Raw genomic sequence first — 24,114 nt, forward strand, 5'->3', positions numbered from 1 at the left:
TCGATCTCGCTCTGCAATGCATCGAATTCAGTGTACATAACATTGAATCTACTAAAGCGTTCCTCGAGGTCTAATCGTTGCAATTCTGAAATTTTGGATCCAGTGTTTAATAAATTTAAATAATTGCTAAAGATTGTGAGCTTACACTTATAAGTGCTTCGTTTTTTAAGTAAAGATTTTATGTCAGCCATTTTGATTTGAGCAAGCACGTGTAAAGTTTAATGAAAGAAAGGGATATTATACGTAATAATATGAATGAATANACACTTGTACGTGCTTCGTTTTTTAAGTAAAGATTTTATGTCAGCCATTTTGATTTGAACAAGCACGTGTAAAGTTTAATGAAAGAAAGGGAAATTATGCGTAATAAAATGTATGAATAGCGCGCAAACAGCTGATTGATGCAGTCAATGCAGTTTAGTGCGATTACGTAAGGAAGGCGGGTCCCGTTAGGGTTATTGACCGCGTGTACGTAAACACGAGCTGGCAAAAAAATACGCAAAGAAAGAGACAGATAGTAGGTTTGCGGGCTGATAAAGTGAGAAGCAAGACGATGAATGAGAAAATATGAATTAAGTTGGCAAATAGGGACGATTTTCGGCAAAGTTGAAAAAAAAATAGACAAATAGGGAAGCGACTAATTGGAACGACTCACGCATGAACTGTATACTCCCCAACAATAGGTGACATCAGCTCCAGGATCCTCTTCCACGCGGCTAAGGTGACGACGGTTCCACGTTGTTCCGGTCAAAGTCCACGACGAACGGTGACACGCAGTTGTACAGCGATCACTCAGGAACCAGACGAGTAGACGGCGAGATAAGGACCAATGTTAGGGTCTTACTAGACTTTAGATATAAATTAAAGGCGGACTGTATTTCATAGGTGTAATGATTATAAAATAAATCGCTAGTTCGCGCCTACGCACAATNCTATGAAGTATAAATTGAAGCATTGGGAGCAACAAGGGCGTTCGGTACCGAAAGTCCGTTTTGATGTTATTATATCAAAACATGCACTGTACCATCTAGTTTAACATCCCAAAAATTGGTTTCGATCAGACGCTCCCTGATGTCGTGAGAATAATTTATGTCACAAGTGGCGCTACGCCCTTGTTGCACACAGTAACAAAAGTGCATTTAAATTCGACCTGTATGCAGTTTTTAAAAACTTATTAATGTAAAAAATTACTGAAGACTAATTTTGAGTCTTCCAGTGACTTGGCCCCCTTTTAGATTGGTCCACGGATCAAGTCGCCAGACTGAATTTTCAATTATTTATTCCTCCGGCAAATGGACTCACTCTAAGATTCTAGAGTAGATTTGTGTTGATTTTATTGTTTTAATTTATTAACAAAAATATTGAAGGTTCACCTTTTTAGCTCTGGAAACTGCGGCAACCAGTTTAAAAAAGTAGAAAATATTTAAAAACTCAATCTGGTGACTTGGTCCGTGGACCTAGCTAAAAGTGAGCCAAATGAGTGGTTGAAACTGGTCCTGACCTTCCATGCAGGCCTGGAGGATCAGGCTGGACCTTCCAGGCCAGTTGCAGCTGATTCGGAAGATTCCCTTCATTCTAGTGAATATTTTGATAAATCTGATTAAAACACGAAAGTCGCAAAAAATATTAAGAAAATTAATATTTCAACGGTGATTGCAATAAATACACATATTTGACTTACATTTTAATTAAAATTAATAAAATAAGTATTCGAATTGTTATTTATTTGTCATAAAAAAATATAATTTAACTAACGCCCTATCTGTTTACCAGTTTGGTGCAACAAGGGCGGATAACACAAGTAAAAAAAATCGCATTTTAAGATGTTTCCGATTGCTTTAAAATAGTTATAATACCTTAATCTTATTGCTAAATCATGGGACTAACAAATTATAAAGTAAGTGTAAGTCAAATTATAAACATTAAAAAAATATAAGACATTGAAACTTTCATCGTCAATTTTCTCGAAACTCAATTTTACGAGATACGCCCTTGTTGCACCCAATGCTTCAATTGAGAATTAGTATTTTGTTATTTTTTCTTAACATGATTATAAAAATTCAATCATCACAGTCATAATACTGAAGCTGACTGAATCAAGGTGTCTGAATAAAGACACGGAGTAGGAGCTTGGTTTAATATTGTCTCAGAAAATGTTAGACGCTTTGGTTTCAGTACATGACATAAAACTATTTTTTGTTTCTTGAACTTTGTTTGATATTTAGTCATAATTCATATTTTATCGTCTGGCGTAGAGATTTCTACACGATTAACATGAATTAATTCCAATTAATTCGCCTTAGAATGGCGACCATTTTTTTTTAGACGTTAATACGTTTTTTCACTAAAAATAAATAAATAAAAAATAAATATAAAATAGAATGCCGGGGCAACAGGTACATCAGTAGTACCATATTGCCCATTTAAGCTTACCTTTCCTTTGCAGTAAGTTTTGTATTTGGCAGTCGTGGATCAAACAAAACGTACCAGACTCCGCTATACACTCCGCAAATAATAAATAAATATCCTTCCTTCGACATTTTACACTACGCTCCTAGTCCCAAACACTGAGCAAAGCTATGGGTCCTAGACAACGGATATAAACATACTTAAATACCGTTTTTATATACATAAGTACATATTATACATAGTAACACCTAGACCCATCACAGAAATTAAAATGTATCAATTCAATTTCTGCCCGGCCGGGGATCGAACCCGGGACCTCTCGGCATAGTAGTCCGTTTTGAAACCACTACACTAAATGACTGACAAATAAATATTTTTACAATGCTCAATTACATCATTGTACCTACCTTACTCTATTTTCTTAGCATATTCTAAAGTCGGGTGCATCCTATAATAACATTAAATAACCACCGCTTAGCAATATCGTTAGTGAAATCATATAATTTATTGAAATATATAATTATTTAAATAAATAATATAATTTATAGGTCAGGTTTCAAGAATCAAAAGATTGCTATTAAAAGGTGCTATTAAATAGAAACCAAACTTTTTCCTCGCAACAGTGTTACTTGGAATCCAAATTAATACTGTTTTGGAATACTGGTCAAACTGTATCCAAATAAATTAATAAGTTTTAATTAACCACATTATTTATTTATTAATTAAAATGCAAGTGAGCTTATGTTTTACAACAATCAGAGTGTTAGCCTTGCAGTCACTGTGATCGATTCGGTGTTAACCACTACCGTCGTCAAGCTCAGTTCTGAGATGAAACTGGATAAATATAGGAAAGGAGTGTCGACACGAGGGTGTTCGGCCCACACAGCACGCGACACGCGGCAGTATTGCCTGCGGTTTGCGCCGCTGTCAACGTTGATACAATTAGCCAGTGTGCTGGATAGACAGGATGCTCTGTCAACTGTCTTGGCAACTTTTTACAATCAGTAGTCGTACTTAACAGTTAATAGAAGTACAAATAAATGTATATAATAATACTCTATAATGAACAAAATCTTGTTGAGACCGTGATACTTGTTATTGTTATGAATAAGTGATGCAATACGATTATAATACAAAAATATTGCTTTATTATGTATTTAGTACATTGACATTTACTCTCTTAACCATTTAACATGGACATTGATCCATGCTCTAAACATCTACATGGTAAAATAAATCTCGGAGGCGAAAGCAGGATAATTGAATGATCAAACGAACTTACCAAGTGAAGTTCGATCTGAATTATCCTGTTTTCGCCGAAGAGATTTAAGGTCCCTCCCAACCCGAAGATTTCTATATCTTCTTCCCTGGAGGTAAACGTCAATGTCATCTCTTCTCTAAATATAATGAGACCGCTCGGACACCGAGCCCACAGCGTGGTAGGGGTGGGGTTGCCCGCTCTTTTGTTTTTTACTACTACTACGCTGAATATTGTGTGCGGATTGGGTTGTCGTACAGGGGTACTACACGGTAAAATAAATCTCTTCGGCGAAAACAGGATAATTCAGATCGAACTTCACTTGGTAAGTTCGTTTGATCATCCAATAAAGCCTTAGGTAGAGGAGCAGTTGAAAAAACTTTATCAGTGGGTTCAGAATACATTTTGCTCTTTACATAGCGTATAGTTTCTAGAGGCCAATCATAATGACAATAACTAATAGACACGTGTAGCTCAATATCAAAATCATGTTAAAACAATTCATTTGTCTCCAAATCAGATACCTCGCCATCGATATGCTGCTGAACAACAACGGCATCTGCAAGAAGTTTGACTTCCCCTTCATGAGTAATCTAGAACGGGACCTGATGGACATAGCCCTAGCCCGCATTGCGTATAACGTGGATATGGCCCAATGCTGGCACACTGCGTACCTGAACGATGAGATCAGCAAGTTCGCAGTCAAGAAGTACTGGTTCCACCCGAAGCATTACGACCGTGTGGAAGGCTGTAATGTACACTTGACCGTGTAGTAGTATGACGTCACATCAAGCTAAACGTGTAATGTAGTTGTAAAGGGTTTTGCAACGAGAATGTACAGTCTGATGTGTGTCGAATCTACCTTTGAGATTGAAAGTTCCTGTCTAGGGATTTAATTCTGGAAGCATTAAAAATTAAAGAAGTTTACGGGGTTGTGTCTCATTACTGAGTATAAAGTCTGTAATTGGTCACAAGAGCTCGATTCTACTGTAGGTCAGTAGTCAGTAGGTCGGTCAATGTGTCACCTTAAAAAGTTACTATTATGTATTCAAATAATAAGACCAAAAATACAATACAAAAAAATACTTTCTTGGAACATTTGTCTTGCTTTGTACAATATTTTGTAACTAGGTGATGATTGTTGCTGTAAAAAAGGTTTTGTTAAAAAATACCTACCAAAAAAACGTAAAGCTATAAAATGAAATAAAAAATACTTATTGATAAAGATTCTGTTTTATTTTCATTACATTTTTAGTAAAAATGATTTTTTAGCATCACAATTTAAATCAATTTTGGCACTAGGTTTTAAGCATGCTATATCACGAAAAATTTTGTGACTTGACCCTTGACTTATTCTATCATGTAAAACAGTGAAGACCCTTTTTTAGATGAAATCGATCAGTAAAACTGAAAAATGTAGAATTCTACAATCTTTCTAATGTATCTGAGTGCTCATTTAATATTTTCTATGCGAGTCTAACAAAAATTGTGCTTCAGGCTTATTCCTTACAGTTCTTATAAGTTATCTTTCACAACCATCTTGAAATTACCACTAAATATCACCACTAAAACTTTACTAGCACCTTACATCACACCACGACGAAGTTGGCACATTCCTTGCAAATGGCGGTCTCTCGTTTGTCTCCACGAACATTTTCCCAGCCATCCTGTAAAGTTTAAGATGTAGGGTAAACTTTCAGCGATTGTTTAGGCGACTGGACACATAAAGTTATTATAAAAGTGTTAAAAGGAAACAATTGAAAAAAGCCAGTAGAATATTCCCAACAGATTGAGATAAAGACATCAGTTGCAATTGCAATGAAGGACAAGGACATTAAAGTCCCATAATATTTCGAAGCGCCCGATGACCCTACATATTTGAGTCAATTTATCACAGTTCAGAATCCTACGATGCATAGGTAGGCCTTTAGACAGTACCTACTTAGCAAGTATTATTTGACGAAAAATGCTGCTTAAAAATTCATCAGTACCTTCTGTCTACCTCGAAATAAAGTTAATCCCGGTCACTGCCATCTCCTTAAGCACCGTCATGAGCTCATACATCATGGATTCACGATACGAAAGTCAACTTGAAGTTTAGTGGTCTACCTAATAAATAAAACAAGCCCTGTAACTAAACCGAGCGTCATAAAACACATTCCCGTCGTGTCGAGCACCCATTCCGTTATTGCAGCTTTAAATCTGCCTCCAGCAGTATCCACAGCTCGACACGTGCCGTGGAGATCAGTCACTCTATTCAGGATAAAAGGAACATGCTTTAAAGCACATTATACCCTTTGAAACATGGGCGATTTATAGTGTTTTTTATCACTGATTGAATATGTAAATACCCAATTAATTAGTACAGTCATCGTCAAATAGTTCGTGACACCCAAAGTAGCCAAAAAATTCGCAACGCGTCTTTGTTACAATTGGAATAAAGTTATGTTGTGCTTTTTGGGCATTTTGATACAAAAGGGTTTTTATTTTTTAATTTTATTTTATTTATTTATTGTACATTATTTATTTACGATTTTAAAGACGTTTTTGAGAGATGAAAACTGGGACATTTATTGATAACACCATTTTCTTTCCCTTGGTGTCATTTCGTCAAGTCTTATTCTTTTAAGAAAACTGGCTGTTATTGTTAGTCTGTGTCTACAGCCGAATTCATACAAGGGACGTGCTCAGTGTCAAACTCGTAAAACCTCGCAAATATTGACTCGGCCAATGTAATAAGGCCTGTCGTGACTTTCGCAATCACAAAGGGGGATCAATTATTACGAACGTAGCTGCTAGCTTATATGGTTCATTGTATCTTGGTTGGTTTTCGGGTGAATGTTCTGTGGTTCTACCGCATTGATCGTCAACAAATTATTTCTTAGTATCTATTAGGGCAAATGGCATACCTATCACTAGTGATTTATGATTTTGTAGAAAATACAAACTTATTGCTGAGCGCTTCAGCACAACTTTTTGCTTGCAAAAAATGTCGTAGAATTTATGGAAATACTGCAAAAACCCAAGTTCCCCAATACTTACGGGGGCCGTGCAGCAAACCCCAGGTAACCATCGACTGATGACGAGCATTCATCTGTGTCTCTTCTCCAAGACCTGCACAATGTTGCTGGGAAACCAGTGGGGTTGAGGATCGACTCCGCGTAGAGTCGCCAGGCGCGATTATGGCTGCAACCATCTGCAACCAAGAAATGGGTAAATTCAAACACCTAATAGTGATATTTCACTGTTCAGTGTATCAGCATTTTAATCGTGTAGTTCCTGCAGAGTAAAATAGGACCACTCATCTCGTAAAAGGCTAATAAGGGACAATGCAAGAATATGCGAAAATCAGGCCTCTCCAACCCATATTTTTAACGTGGGGTAGGTATGTAAGCCACCAAATTCAATGACCTGATGATGATGAAGCGTAATGATTCCTACTCTAAGAAAATATATTTTCCACACTCTGGTCCTAACGCAATATAATAGCAATATTTTACCAGTTTTACTGTCGCGCGACTCACGATCAAAAAGACGGTCTTAAAATTAAAATCTGAAACACTACTGCTTATCTAGTACCTAGCCTGTAAGCACTGAAATAAAAAACTACTTCTGAATACATTAACAAAAGTGATAATCGAGACTGCAAAATAAAATAAATTATTCTTTTTACGTGTATGGATTTCCTTAACGGTACGAGTCGAGTCGTAAGCTTATTTCGCTAATACCCTGCTGCGATCACCTTTCAGCGCGGGTGTTAAGCCGCCGGATAAGAAACAACTTGTAATTGCTGCGCCGGATTGTGTTACAAATGACACTAAATAGGACGCTACAAACTGACACTGGTCCACCAACATTGTTCTGAAAGGATAAAGTTATCGGTCTCCTGTGCACTAGACAGCCAGACTGTGGTTCCCATACAGCGTCATGTGCATGGACGTACCCAGGGCAGAAGCTAGGTATGACTTGCACCCCTATGCCAGAAGCTGGTTACTCTCTTGGTCATATGTTCGACCGGCTGTCGCAGCCAGGCTGCCTAGCTCGCGGGGTCGCTAAAGCTTTCGCCGTCACCAAGTTATTCTGTCCGCATTGTTACCTTCGGACTTCGGTTCCATGAATTCTCTATACACCAAGTTACTCCCTCCGCTTTATGTGCACCTTAATTTTATACTTTGTCAAATTCGTTTTATCTTCAACTATTGTAATTGCTATTTTGCTATTATTTTTTTATCACGTTATTCGTGCCAATTTGTTTGCATCAAGAAGTCTTTTCCTGAGGTCCATAATCCAAATAAACAGAGTCACTTCTTATAATCGTATTAATAATATTGGTATCAAGAATTCCTTGAACTGAAAATAGGTACCCATTGAACATTGTTAAACTCGTTATATTCTATTCCTTTGAAACGAAGCTAAGTAACGATATTGCGACTCGCCCGCCAGAGGAAGAAAGCAGCCATTATTTCATAAATTGTGTGGGATTTAATGTCAATGCTTTCGTACTAATAATCCCAACCTTTTATCCGTAAATGTCAACCGAAGGTTCAATTCAATAGCAGGGTGAAGGAAAGTTAGACGCCTCGACCCTCAAAGAATAATTATAATAAGTCCGTCAAAGGTTTATAAATATCAATTTAATTGGACGCAATTTTGACTTTTTCTCATATGATGTTAAGTAAGCATTCTAGGATATGGTACATCGTACCTGACCTGCAAATGGCCATTCACTCTAACTTACCTTGCGGATTGTAGTGTTCGGGAAAGCAGCATGCGAATAACTAGGGACAGCAGTCACTAGCTATTCGCATTATAGGAGAGTTAACAAAAGTGGAAAGTGGACTATGTTTTATGTAATCTAATAGGTACCTTAAGTATTCAGTCGTTACTCTTGAAATCTTAATTTTTATTCCGACTTGCTTCGAATGAAGTAGTGATGTTTTACCTACATCTGTTATTTATAAGCTGGGCCCAGGAAAGCCGGTAACTAATCCACTATTGACATTTTGCCTTAACGATCAATCTTTGGCCCCAAGCCAGGGGGTGTACGGACGGTGAATTTTCTAAGAAAAATATATTGACCGGGTTTCTGTTGCAAGATTAGCTTCGTTCGGGAACCAGTTACCGATAGATTGGATTTGGCATCTGTTTGTTAGTGAGATAAGAAAATAAGTTTTTGATACAATACTTTTTAGAGCATTGGAATGAATATCGAATGGCTTAAACTGTTTACATTATAAGTAAATAGAGCGCACTGACGACAAAGATCCCTTCGCGGAAATTTCTTCCGTTTACCTGCCGTCGTGTGGGCGAACAACAGGTTCTATGGGAGTCCCTTGACCTAATTGCCACCTTTTCGTCGGGGCCGTGAGACACCCCCGTATCCGAGTTCGCTAATCGTCGCCTGTCACAAAATAGTGGCCATTAAAAACATCTGTGACTTTCTTTAGACCACTATACGCATGCTTTCAGTGGAAAACGGCCCCAGTAGTACCTAACTATTCAGAAAAGGGAACGCTAGGTGGCTTAACATGTTGAAAGGTTAATTGGATATTATATTCAAGTTTCAACAATCACATTTAATTTATCATCTCATCTACTTGCCTGTCCTAATTTATTTTTCACCTTTCAAGGTAGGTAAATCCTCCTACATATGTATACTTTTGCCCGGCAGGATTACCTGACCGCAACCCTCAAGCTGGGTAGCTTGCCAGCGAAGAGCGGTGTATTTAGAAAACATAAAGCACCTCCCTAAACCGAGTCTTTACAAAATATTAAGTACCGTACAGTAAAGCTCGAGCTCACTCTTTGAAGTTCTTAAAAGCCCCGCAGCCGTCGATATCAGAAAATCACAGGTTTATACGTATTAATTCTAAAAATACATGCCTCCAAAAAATGTATGTGACGTGTTCTATGTGACGAATTCACAACCACAACCTACGTTATAAATTTAGGTATGCGTACCTGAATATCCCCTGTCGCTAGCTATTTTTGGAACACATGCACAATTGACGTGGATTAAGTAGATCCACTATGATTTAAAACTTTATTGGGTTACACTTATTATTAGTAATCTGTGAGTAATAACTTCTTTTATGTAATGTATTCATTTGCGTAACTTTTATGTATGTGTTCTTTCAATATTCTTTTAGAAAATATTCAATGATTTTGTGATGTAAAAGCTCAACTCAAATTACCTACCTATAACTGATATTTATATCTAGAACCACGAGTTAATCCAAATAATCGAATAATCGATGTAGGTACTTTAGCTTATACATACTCGTGTCTAATAACGTAGATTAAATAATCCTACGTTCCTATACATTGTTGCCGTAAGGAAAACGCGAGCGTGACAGCAGGATTTTGTGTTTTTCATAAAAACAATATCGCGTCGTAGCCTGGCTTAACACGGCCTTTGTTCCATAATTTATTTTACAGGGAAATCGATGCGACTTTGCATACATCTTTACAAAACCCAACATCAACGCTGCATATAATTTTCACCGCAGTGGAATAGGAAATCATGATGATGATGAAGCAGTCCTTTAAGTATGTTTTAACCTAAGATTGATAGCTTCTCGATGAGCATGAAAAAATTACCTACATATTTCCATATCGAAGCGGGTCATTAAGGATTGAAAGATTACAGTTTAGCCCCGTATTTAATAACACTCAAATATGTAACAGACATCAAAGAATAAATCCAAACTGCTTTAAATAAATAATAAATTTCTAACTATTATTACTACTTATAGACCCAAAAGGGGACGTTAAAAATAAGGTAGTTCTACATTGTGTCCAGCAGGAATCAGAACTAAAAATATGACATGAAGATGAAATGGAACACTATTGCTACGAAAGTTTTCGTAGCAGTACTACGAGATTTCCCGGTAGTAGTATAGTAGTAGTCTCATTTTTAAATAAGTTTTTATTTTAACTTTATTGAAGTTAAAATTTCATTTTATTCCAGCGTATATGAGCACATTCAGGACAATATGAGCTAAATTCCCTTTGTTCTTCAAGATCTGCAATTCTGCCAACATAACATGCCATTTTCAGGTTTTTTTCATTCAGTCAGACGAAATTAGCTTCGTTAGGAGCAAGACTGAGTAATAATAGACATTTTGAGCGCAAATAATCAGGGTTCATAGTCTCTGTGCCCGCCCTACCCCCCGCAGCATCCCGCTGACGTCAGAGCATCGATCGCCGAATATTATGCGGCCTGAGTATGCGGCGGTTAGCTTGCAATGCCGCGTAATTTATTTAATCTGTGGCAACTATTACCCGCTAATGAGTCCCGTAGCGGGATAAGGTTGCATAACTTTTTGGTTGGGCATTTGTTTTTTTTTTGCTTTTTTTTCTCTAGTGCTGCGATGATTCGTAAAATATTACAGTGACACAATAGTGGATTTAATTCTGTTTTATCGTTGTTACTAATTATAAAAATAGTGGTTGTGGTTTTTAGTATTTTGAAAGAAATACAAAAAGCTCTACTAGCAACCATTTTATTGCTTATTTCTTGATAGTTCATAGTAAACAAAAGTTATAGTTATAATTATGTTATAATTATAATTTGTAAAGCCATGTATTCATTATGCAACATTTGTCGATAAACACTGTTTATAAACTGTTCATAAACAATGTTTCATAATGTTTCATCATCTCTGTAAACAGTTTATAAACAGTCCATAAACATAGGTTATGATACATGTATATAATACCCCGCTATGAGTGGAGAGCAAGTGTGGACAGTCAAGTTTCAGAAACCCGTGTTTATGGTAAACTTGTTTCACACTAGTCATAAACAGTTTATCAACAAATGATGCCTAATGAATATGTCACCGTAAAATTGTGAATTCCGTCAGATTACAATCTGACGTAGTTAGATTACAATCTAACCTAACCTAACCCACTGCTAGTTTACAATCTAACGCGTTATATTATAAAATGTCAGAGTTCACAATTTCACGTTGACAAATACATGGCTTGAGGGGTACATACTGTATTGGGAAGAACTGAACTGGTTAAAAATGGTGGAAAGCTACACTGCAGCATATAGCTTCAGATTACAAGAGAGAAACTCGCGTAACATTTGTGTTTATTTAATTTTAAAGCATATCAACTATGAAATCACCTTCGGCCTGATCATCACTTACCATCAGGTGAAATACAGGCCAAGAGCTTTCTTGTTGTAGATAAAAAAAACTTTGAAATAAATACAACAATACTTACAAATGTACCTCAATTGATTATTCCGGATTAGCTGGTTCACCCAGCAGCCAGGCTGGATCCAGCTGCCAGGATTGGCGTAGAAGTCCACGTCACCCAGTGGTTGAGGGAACCCCAGGATGCCAGGGTTGGAGTGGATGACGTCCACGAATAATGCATCCCCTTTTGACAGGTGCCCGTCGCGGTTGGTAAACCTGTAGCCTGGGTACGCGGGGTCCAGGCCTGCCAACACAACAATAAAAAAATGTACAGAAAATGAGGGCTATCGTTTTTATACTTAACAGTTGGCACCCCTGGCGATTGAAAGACCTTACTCTACAGTGGCGCCATCTTGATGAGTGCAAATGCGATAGTCCTCCTACCACTTTAGCACTCACCAGATGGTGCCACTGTCTTCGCTACTAGCAAGTGACAGGACCTTACTCTCCAGTGGCGCAAACTGGTGAGCGCTAAAACGATAGCCCTCATTGGCTCCTCAATCCTTAGGGACATGCTTAGACCGCATGACTTGAGAGAGCAAATATTTTTGAATGCAATTTCGTGACTGCTTCACAGAGCGTAGTATTTACGTACGACCTAAAGAAATGATTACGCAAATTCTCGCACAAATGACACTTTGTTCAGTTTTCAGTGATGCTGGTTTTACACGTAACGGATTATCTTGCGCGATCGATTTCCAATTTCGCTGTTGTAAATTATGTCATAGAATAATTTATAAGAAGTGATTCTATTTCCAGACGTATCAATTTAAAAAGTAACCTAATATTTTAACTTGACTAAATCTGGTGGATACTCTTTAGTAACTAAATAATTTAAAGTAGGTATTTGGTAGAATCATACAATATTCAGTGGGATAGTTCGGAGCGGGCTTGTAAGCGGAAGTTATTCCGTTTAAATATTAATATTAAGCTTTGCATTTTGTTGCGGCTCCAAACAAATTTAAATACAGACCGTGGTGTTATTGTAATTCTGATCACTGAAAGAAGCTTAAAACTTGGTTTACTTTGAAAGCAACAGAAATTATCGTAATTTCCTTTACTTTTAAGCAACAAATATTCTAAAAGAATTTTAAGACATCAAATGTTTGAAAGCTCAAAAACGTGGCATTTCATTCCATTAAAAAAATAATCCGAGTACTCGGATCAATAATTTGAAGAAACTAGGCAGTTTGATGTGCATGTGATTTGAGTGAACTTTTCTACAAAAAAAGGTTTAGTAACATTTGGTTTCTTACTTGATTTTTATTTTTTATTAAGCTTGAGGAAAACCACACACCCTAGTTAAGGGACTGCTTCTTTTCTTTACACCCTGTATCAGCTTACCTGTAATCCTGCCCAAGCGGATCCCTCTGGCCCTGAGGTCCTTTCCAGCGAATCCCGCGGCCTCAGCCCCTAGGGAGAACCCTATGACGTGCAGCGAGGATGCCGGGACTCCGGCCCTTTGGAGGAACTCGACGAAGTTGGCCAGATGCATCCCCATGTAATGGGTGTTCCGCACCGCTGTTATGTACCTGAAAGTAGATAGAAAGATACAGTCAACAGATAGACTACATATTTAAAAGAACCTCTAATGATCCTGCAGCGTTCAGGTTCATAACGTCTACATACTTTTGTGACGTAACAAAAAAATCAGTTTTAAAAAAAATGCAGAAAAAATAAATAGAACTTTTCAAACTCATTCGAAAATTAAACCTACTAATTTGAATGAAGGTCTGCTACATCCTCGAGGCTCTAGTATTGAGGAAAAAAGCAAACTCAACGAGTGCTATCGTTTAAGCACTCTACTGTTGGCTTATGTTGTCACTTGCTAGTTGTGCCAACTGATTAGTCCTCATTCAAAATAATGTAACGCGTAATTTTTCAGGTAAATCTATTAAATAGGTTACTTGGAAGTTGGAACCATACTTGGAACCGACGTACAACATGCGTTATTATAAATAAACTTAACAATTTTCGCACACATTCCTGAAATTCACTAGTAAATAATTAAATGCCAGATTCGACCCTTTCATCGTTTGGGGCATGGCTTAGTGTGACGTAGGTTAGCATAATAAAAATATTAGTACGTTGAATGTCGTGTAATAAATTTAACCGTAGGAAGCCAAGCCCGCATATTTTAGATACATACCCATAAAGATAACGCTCATGTCACATTCGACCCATATAAATACGGAATAGGTACGTAACACGTAACTTACATAAATGGTGGGAACAGCGTTTAAATCAGATTCATGTATTTGGCTAACGGCCATGGCGAAATAAGTAAACGCTGTAACGTTCCTCTTTACATGTCAGATTGGAGGAGTAAAAACAGTGGCAAGAATTAGTTTTATTCCAAGGTTAAGTATACAAATAGGTATCTATAATTTTCGTCAATGAAACGTCGTTTGCCACTTTTGCCAGGAAGGTGTGGTTATAATAGCTTATTGATTTCCTTTCACCTTGTAGTTAGTTGCTCAAAAGATATTTAAATCTCAGATTATCATAAATTGTACCTTTCTTACTCTGAACTTTTACGGAATTTATAATTTGACTTCTTTATTGATTGCAATTAGAATGCACCTAAAAAACTAATTGCGCTTTTATGGCAAGGCTAGTTTATTTTTAGATCTAGAGAAGCTAATGGTGCTATTGAGACAATCGTACGAGGCCGCGAGGTTCAATAGACCTCGTAAGGAAAGTAAGCTCTATTTCTTACCAAGGAAACGCTATCAGTCTTGACCAGTCCACTGCGATGAAGTTGTAGTCACCTGCTGTTAAATAGGCTGCAAAACAACACAGTGTTATTTGTATATGTATGTAGAGTCAAAACAACTTTTTGTGGAATGGGTGGGTTATACTTAAGAGAGATAAATTAAGTAAACAATGAAAAATCTATTACGATTCTTAAATTCTGGGCAATATACGGTGACGGACTTGAATTCAAAACACGACTTTTGCTATTCTTATCATTGTTTTTCCAGGGTTTTTCCCTAAGTAGGTTATCATCGTTATCATTTCAGTCTATGAAAATTCACTGCTAGAAGTACATTTCAAAAGAGAGCGCCCTGAAGCACGAACATCCCTTTTTCAGCGGCCTGCTATCTCTATGAAGTCTATCAAGTTATAGCTTTCAATAGCTTGCTTTTTTTGCTAGTTTGATGTATAAACTGCAGACTGTTTTCAACCGACTTCAAAAAAGGAGGAGGTTCTCAATTCGACCCGTATGTTTTTTTTTTTTCTATGTTTGTTACGCCATAACTCCGCCAATTATGAACCGATTTGAACAAATCTTTTTTCTGCGTATAGGTAATACCTCAAGGGTGGTCCCATTTAAATTTAATAATAGAAAAAACAACCCCCAAGGGTGAAAAATTGGGGATGAACTTTTTTATACGCAATATCTCCGCCGATTATAAATCAATTTGAACGATTATTTTTTTGTTGAATAGGTATTTTATCAAAAGGGTGGTTTCATGCGAATTTGAAGAAAATATTTCACCCCCAAGGGTGGAAAATTGGGGATGAACTTTTTTATACGCAATATTTTCAATTTTTAGTTTTTTTTTGTGTTCACGCATTTGAAGTCGGTTTTATTTTTTTTAAAAGTTATACTGTCTAAGAATAACAAAGACAATATTGCAGTGTCCCACGGTTTTATCCCTCATGATTTCAATTAGTCTAAGCCCCGGGCGTTTCATCTCCCCTTGGCGATGTTTTTACTTCGCTCTCCACAAAAGGGGTTTTTGTCCGCCGCCCACAAAGTTCTATGCAGTTCGCTACACAAACATTTTACTGTTCAAGTAGTAAAATGTCTTTAGTTTTATCCACTTTTATTCTTGTTACCGTGTCTAGTAAAATAATAAGAATTGAGTAATATGTAATATCTCTATATCGTTTCATACAGGGTGTAAACTAATTTAACTAATGGGTCATTAGTTTACAAATATTACTGTGAATGAATTCAAATTACCTACTTATCAAATTCGCGTTTTTGTAATTTAAAATGCGATATTTTTCCACCCTTTTTCCTAATTTCGTGTTATGCCGAATAACGTCCACTGCTGGACAAAGGCCTCCCCAAGGACCGGTCTTTCCAGCATCCAGGTTCTTCCCGCGACCTTCACCGGTTTACCTATGACTAATTTTCGAAATTGTAAAAAATCTCTGTCCATATTTTCAATGTGTCTAAGCATTTCATATTCTATCTTTATGAAATTAATAAGGTTTATTGTCCTCCTTACTGTCTCTCAAAGTGGTAGTGCTAGGCCCAGTGGTGGACTCTGAGAAGCCCATCAGGTATATGACTGTAGGTCGCGTGAAGTCGAACGTTGACCGCTGAAGGTCCGCCGCTGTTCCTGGCTGAAGCACTTGGAAGATGCGTGGATTTGCTCTGAAAAGAAAATGCGAAATACCAGTAAACATAAATGTTCAATATTTGACTTCATAGGCGTCCACTGTCGAACGCAGAACCTGGGAGTCTAATGGCTAGGCTAACGATCGATCATTTTCTAAATAAACCAAGGATATCAGTCGCAAATGCCATGCCTAAACAATACCAGTGTCTACGTCTAAGATTACTTTTGCGATAAGTAAGATTTTATATCATTACGTTACTTTTCTGAAGTTGACCCTGAACAAACATTAAGATTTGTAATTTCGTGTAGAGAAGTTTAGTGCAATACTTACCAATGTATTGTCTAATGACTAAGTAATAGTTAGCTATAAAGAATTTGAATTTGAATTTATATAATTACTTCTTCAATTTATTTCTCAGCATTTCCCTGCTGACTTACAAAATACTTTCTGAAAGTTATCTATGTAAATATTTGCCAATAGCTACTACGCAGGTACGCGTTTTGTCATCGATTTTGGCTTACCAAAAATAAACATTAGATCAAGCCTCCGCGATTCTGATTCAATAGTCTGAGCATTCAGATTATCCGCCCCCGGCGAAATTACGAGAATGGCGCGTCGGCACGCAACCTCGTACTCGTACTACAAAACTACAATACAGGGTGAGACTGATGGCGAAAAGTGAAGTTAACTCAGATCAATGCCCTTAGGTTAATAGTGTAGGTGTTTTTTCCCATAAATAAACAAATTCGATAGCATTTATATTTTTCTTGGAATGTTTTTTAAAGTGAGCGATTGCTTTTTATGTGAATTTAACGTTCTCAATCAAAATTGCCTGAAGCTCTGTAAGTAGGTTAAATGATAAAGATGCAATTCATTACATAGAGAATCGAGATCGTAAATGATGTGGTGATTAAAATATTAAACAATTGAAAAATTAACTCTATGAATAAACGAGAGTACACACAATACAGCGTTTAGCAGGTCGCCCAGTGATAGCAAATAGGAAACGCATACGGGTTCCCAGTGCCAGATGTCTAGTTATGACCAATATTTACGAATCCAGCCTGTGTCGCTTTTTTTGGCGTTTTGTCTCTGAAAATGCTCGAGCGAATGAAACAGTGAAACAATGGCCGAAAAAAGACCCGGCTTTTCGGAACAAAAGTCCGTAAATTTCAGGACCTGGTAACCCTACACACGGTGCATATCGAGTTGATCAATACTCTGTGCTGAATATGCACTTTATGTTCGTGACAATTGAACCCTATTTGTGTAAATACTTTTCCTTTCATCCTCGCTGATAACGTATGTGTGCTGCATTCAGCGTACCTTTTTTTTCGTCATTGGAATTTTTTCCGATTTTGGTTTTAGTGCTAATAATGTGCTCACAGTTTTTTGGACTTAGCGTACCTAGTGAACAGTTTGTACTGTATGTCGACAGTGCCGTCTGCTGGGCAGCAGTAGCTGCACTGGCCAACTGGGCGGCTGCTGTAGCATACTTCAGTTATGCCTGGAAAAAAAAACAGTATTGTTAATGTAACTTTTATTTCAATCAGGGTGAGTTGCTGCCCACTTCACAACGATGTAGTTTGAACATTTACCTATTGTGAGAAGGGTCGTACACATTACAATGGACAGATATGGTGATTCTGATGCTGAAATACAACAAGATTTTTTCTTCACGGATTTTTTACTATTTGTATTTATTTAGCAACATAATTAGGTTTATGCACATTCTCTACAAATGAAACTTGTACTACCTACGGTCGTCTCGATAGGTAGAAAATAATAATACGAAGCCGGGCTGAATACTATTTGTTGGAGTTTATTAAAACTATTGTTTGCTGTCAACAGATGAATTCAATGGTTTCCATAAAGATTATTAGATATTACGTATCTATTTTTAGCACAATTAAGATTAATTTGCTTATTTTTCAAGGCATGTGAAAAAATGCGTCGCTAAAGCGCTAAAGGTAAAGAATATTCTTCCAAAGCAAAAACTAGCTCTCTTATGATGGGTACTTTTTTAATTAGTATCATGTTATGCATAACGAATAGTGGTAATGACGGGCTTGACAATTAACATCAATTAAGTGTTATTGTTGGTACCAATTATTAAAGTTACGTTTATTTTTGTCACACACAACTACACAAGTCTTACGCGGTGCTGAAGGACAATACAAACTCTCATGTCACATGTGATTCCTTTCTACTAAATTAATAAAAACAATTTACTAACTTATCACTTTGACAATCAAAGTAGATTTTAATGAACCACCTGTGTTATCTCAGATAAATGTTTTTTCCACTATTTGCATAATAATAATTTTCAGCTTTTCCATGTTAGTGACCGCTTTTCTTTCTATTATGATATGATATTTCAGTAGAAATACGAGTTTCAACTTATCTTCAAAATCTTTTCCAAAACTAGAGTAAACATGTAGATTGTAGAGTCATCCTTTTCAGGTGTTAATTTAGCCATGACCTCAAGATCATTTCTTATTATAACGGGTGGCGTAAGGATTCTGTTAAAATGTAGCGAAAGCGATATAATATGAGAAAGGGAAATTCACTCTACTCTCGGCACAAATTAGTAGATCGGGATGTTTTTTATTAATTAAGATCAGAATACGCAACTGTATCAAAAAAAATGTAGTCCGATTGATAGTATCTGTTACTTCAGAGTTTTGTAAAATTTAATTTACCTACTTACCAATAAATAGCGTTAACAGCTGGCAAGAGTTTGCAACGGACATTTTCCAGGTTTTCTAATGCTTTTTTTAATCCTTATTACGTCACAGGAAGCGACGTCATCTGTGGATGCGTATACGCATGTTTCCGGGACCACAACTTTAAAATTTAACTTAATCCGAAACAAAACTTCAATTTATATTATTCACTTACACTTGATAAATTGCCACTAATTTTAATTAATTAATTAAACAATGCGTAGTTTCATCTTCGCGGCAGAATGCATCGTCCGCAGCGGACACTCGCGGAAAAGACGACGCATTAGCAGCCACTGTGAGTTTTCTTACGAGATGCAAACCTTGACAATATCCTTCTGTGCATTATTATCTCACTATCAAGTTACATTGACGATTCATTCACACACTAAAAATACAGTTAAAATTTACAGAGGCAGTTAGCACGTCGCGCCGTGTTTATCGACTAATTTGCTTGAAACTATAGCAGTGTCAAGCTGATGGTGGTTATGCAAGCGGTTGCAAAAAGACAATACTAAACGCAAACAATTTTTGCTCCACCAAATTGATTTCGCTCAGATAAGCACCGGCAAATTATCTGCTCGGAGCTATTACGGAATTCGCGTTATTTTTGTTCAATCTGTAGGTATGTACATAGAATTGAATTAATAATGTTGGTTGTCCTAATAAATAAAATAAAATAAAAATATTTTTGCTGTATTACTAAAGTGTAACGTAATCCATTAATAATAATTTATTAATTGTACTGAACATTAAGGAGTAGATAATTATAATTGATAAATATAAAACAAACACAAAAATTTTGTCGGCCGTTTGGTGTAGTGGTTCGAAACGGACTACTATTCCGGAGGTTGCGGGTTCGATTCCCGCACAGTACAAACCGTCGGCGTCGTCGAACAACGTCGTATGATCGCAACCGTCAAAATCTGTTTTTTTGCATTAAACTACTCTAAAATAGCCCCTTTATAAACTAATTTTTTAATTTTTCAAAATTCGTAATAATATCGAAGATACAGAATCGAACACCGACGGATGTGATTATTCTAACGCAGTACAGAGACGTGTTTGTGCAAGCGTCATTGTACTTCGGAAGACTGCACATCGTTTGTTGGAATAGCTTATACATTTGTATTCGTATTGTTATTGAATGTATCTAGAATTTCGTCTTTATATCTACAAGTTTGGACACTTTATTGTTTTGATGACTGAAAGTCACAACCATCTCTTTACTAGGGAAGTCAGAGAAAAAAAAACTGTGACGTACGTACACACCCGTCGTTGTACTAGGAAGTTCGAAAATAAAAGAAACAGTGTCCTTTTGTTTTTATTTTATGGTATTTGTAGGTAGATTGATGAGTATAAACATTAAGAATGTTTGGTACAAAATAATTGTTTTTGGTGGCGGGTGTACTGAACTTACATTGTTCTAAGGACTTTTGTTTGACGTTTGATCAGAACCATCGTTGTACTTCGGTAAAGTTTGGTAATTTTGACGTCGGATATACACAACCGACTTTGTACTAGGGACGGGTATTCCAATTGCGTCTTTGTTCTATTTTTAAATTGCTTAAAAAATAAAATAAAAAATTGAGACTACAATAATTTGATTTTAATGTGTTTCTAATGATACTGTAATACATTTTATGTTTTTACTCAGAAGAAGATAACTATTATGACTAAGAACCTAACAGGTTATGGGCCCAGGCTACGTGGAAGATAAGAGTGAGCAAGTATCTTTGAAAAAAAGGACCCACAACACAAGATGGCAAGTAAAAGGGTTTCGCCGCCATCATTGCCGGTGCCGACCAATGTGCCGGCAATGTCTACTACGGCTACGAGTTCTGGACTATCAGTCAACTTTGAAAAACTCAGTGGTATATCAAACTATGGAAACTGGAAGTTTTTGATGCGGATGTACTTGATTCACGAAGACTTGTGGGATTGTATCGAAGAGTCCGCGCCAGGCGTACCCAGAGTAAATGACGATCGTAAACAACTACGGGCACTCGCAAAAATATGTTTGATGGTGCAGCCATCCTCTTTCTCCCATGTACGAAATGCAACTACTGGTTTTGAAGCTTGGAACAACCTAAAAACGGCCTATGAAGACAAGGGGCTGTGTAGACGTCTTGGACTCCTACGTACACTGTTCGGGTTAAAATTGGAGCAATTTAGTGACATGGAAGCGTATCTCCTGAAGATCTCGGACCTAGATCAACAATTACGAGACATAAACGCTCCATTAGATGATGATTTTCTCTCAGTGCTAATCTTAAGCGGTTTGCCGCCAGACTATGATCCTCTCATAATGGCATTGGAAAATTCGAACATTAAATTGTGCAGTGAAACAGTGCGAAGCAAATTACTACAGGAGAATTTACGCAGAGACTTTGACAAGTGTGAAGAAAATGCAATGTTCACAAACCGTACTACCAAAAATGTGTATTCTACGAAGAGTGTTAGGTGCTTCATATGTAAAAAACCGAACCACTATGCTAAAAACTGTCCTACAAAAACTGAAAAAGCATGGAACGGAACTCTCTTGACTGCATTAGCTGTAGACATTAATTCAAGTGCATGGTATATTGATTCTGGGGCAACATGTCACATGACAAACAACAAAGACTTGCTGCAAAACTATGTTCTGGATAGTCCACGTATGGTGACAGTAGCCAACAATCAAAAGATGCACAGTGAGGGTCATGGTGAAGTGGAATTGTTGTTAGAAGGTCACACTCAAACTACAAAAATAAGTGAGGTTATCTATGTACCAGGCTTGTCAACAAATCTCATTTCTGTTGGAAAAATGGCTTCCAAGGGGCTTGAGGTGCATTTTGATACACAGAAGTGCAACATTTATTGTGGAAATGATGTAGTTGCCAGTGCTACAAAAGTAAATGGCGTGTACGAGTTAGATACAGTGAGTGAAAAATCAACTAATGATCGTGAGTATGCTGCTGCAGTTCAACCAGTTGCTTTGGTTGAGACAGAGATCCAGTCCACGGGTACAGAGCAAGCAGAAGCAGAAGCTGTGAATTTGTGTGAAACGAGCTCATCANCAAATCAAGTTTTCTGAGAGATGCGGAAGGCAAGTTACCATTGGATATGTTTTTTATATCTTCATTGAAATATTGTTTCTGTAGCGTTCGAAGAAGAACGAGTTCAGCAGATTCCAGATGAGGTGCTTCGATTGAAGGTGAGTTAGGTATCTTTTTTATAAATCGTAAGACATAAACAGTAATGCGTTTTAATTTTTTCCAGGACGAGACCCGGGATGCGAGCTCAAGAAGGGGGTGCGGCGATGCGTCTACATCGGATACAGCGGTTAAAGTNGCAGATACGTCGTTGTTCGACGACGCCGACGAAACATTTGTGTGCATGAAAATATTTGTTTGTATTGGACTGGGTGTTTTCTATGTATAATATGTATGTATTTACAAAAAAAAAGTATTTAAGTATGTTTATATCCGTTGTCTAGTACCCATAGTACAAGCTTTGCTTAGTTTGGGACTAGCGGCGCAGTGTAAAATGTAAAAGGATAAAAGGATATTTATTTATTAAATCAATAATTAATCATCGTCGTATATCATACTGTGCAGTTGTAACTTCAATTTTTAGAAGTTAAAATACAGCCCAAACTGTGCGATGATGATGGATCAACTCACTCTATGAGCATAATTATATAGGTATGTGAAAACAATTCACAGTGATGACAATCACAAATTATGTAGGTAAACTGGTAAATACTTAACTGGACACTATTTGTGTTTAGCTGTCATCTCAACAGCGTTTAAACAATAGAGGGAATTACCATAATTTTATGTGCAGTAATTAATGACCGTGGGAGTTGCTTTGTCTTAAATACTCGTAAGTACATCCAATCTTCATTAGAGCTGGTTTTAACTAAAACTGCATATTATTTATTTGAAATAGCTTTAAAGAATTCAATACAAGCTAATGATAATGTAGTAGTTACTCCTCTATTGTTTACTACAGGCTGTTTTTATTGGTCATAATACTTTGTGGTTTTTAATGTAATACACAGTAATTCCGTACCTCCTTTGCCTCCCTAAAAGGCCCGCTCTTACGGTGTTCCTCAAGGGTCAATTTTGAGACCTTAATTATAATGTATGGACGATAGATTATCAAGACGAACACTGAGGCATCTTATACAGTTACGATATGTGCCATTTTGCAAGAAAAAATTATAATTTAATGTGCAAGCAACTGAAAATTAGGTAGACTTGTTGGATCATTAACACCGTAAGCTGATACGGGCCTGTTCCTATGAAAATTTATTGCATTGCGCAATACAGCAAAGCAAATTCAATAGATTGGGTGGGTGTACTTATTAAGTTTTTTCGATTGTTAAAACAGCTTTTACTTATTAACTAATAACCCTTGGGCTACAAGGGTTAACCGGCAGAGAATACCCAGTGGCATTAAGTTCGCCTTATGTACCAACTAAAAGGCATTAAAGAACAGATAAATAAATTAATAAAACAACTACTTCAATTAAATTAAAATTAAATTAAACTAAATTAAAAAATAATAATTTATTAATCAAATAAATAAAATTAAATTGAAGATCCAGAAATAAATAAGTTCTTCTAAAACTATATTGAACACTCACTAGATCGCATAATACAAAAACAATTAATAGTTATTGATCAATTAAAAGTTTATTTATTGTTACCTACATTTGATTTTAGGGTAATAAATAACAATTTATCAGATTTCTATACCTCGATAAAAAAATAACAAGGTACCTAACTGCACAGTTTTGAACAGATATCCTGAAATTCTATTCAGGCCAAAAATCGCTTTGAAAAGTTTAAATGCTTCCCATTTTTCGAACTCACGATTTAAAGAAGTAAGGATAGATAAACTTAATAATGTTTAGTAATCGAAAGCACTGTTGAAGGTTGTCTAGAAAAGATCTCCAATGATAAATCAGCAGACAACGCTGAGATATTGCACTAATAAATCTAATAATGCTTTGTACTATGTCTAATCTACTACATATTTGACTTCAAAATAAGTTAGTTGGAAGCTTATGGCAGACAGCCACCGCAGATCCTGACCTCAACCAAACACTACCTAAGTCATTTTGTAAAAGGTATTAAGTACTTAATGTAGACAGGTTACTATCTTTCCG

General features: G+C 36.7%; 1 protein-coding gene across 1 annotated transcript; it reads right to left on the bottom strand.

Moving 5' to 3' along the window:
- Window positions 1-4,982: 4,982 nt before the first annotated feature.
- On the bottom strand, window positions 4,983-19,384 carry LOC114366167 (pancreatic lipase-related protein 2). The gene is made up of 8 exons (XM_028322948.1): window positions 18,944-19,384; window positions 17,641-17,740; window positions 16,119-16,267; window positions 14,594-14,660; window positions 13,219-13,406; window positions 11,900-12,118; window positions 6,710-6,863; window positions 4,983-5,334 (listed from the first exon to the last, which is right to left on the bottom strand). Exons 1-8 carry the CDS (start codon window positions 18,984-18,986, stop codon window positions 5,244-5,246), a joined length of 1,011 nt encoding a protein of 336 aa, XP_028178749.1. The 5' UTR covers window positions 18,987-19,384; the 3' UTR covers window positions 4,983-5,243.
- Between the last annotated feature and the right edge of the window lie 4,730 nt (window positions 19,385-24,114).

Source organism: Ostrinia furnacalis, unplaced genomic scaffold (genome assembly GCF_004193835.3).
Source record: "Ostrinia furnacalis isolate ACB-3 unplaced genomic scaffold, ASM419383v2 OfSCF0550, whole genome shotgun sequence".
In the NCBI taxonomy this organism is placed as follows: domain Eukaryota; kingdom Metazoa; phylum Arthropoda; class Insecta; order Lepidoptera; family Crambidae; genus Ostrinia; species Ostrinia furnacalis.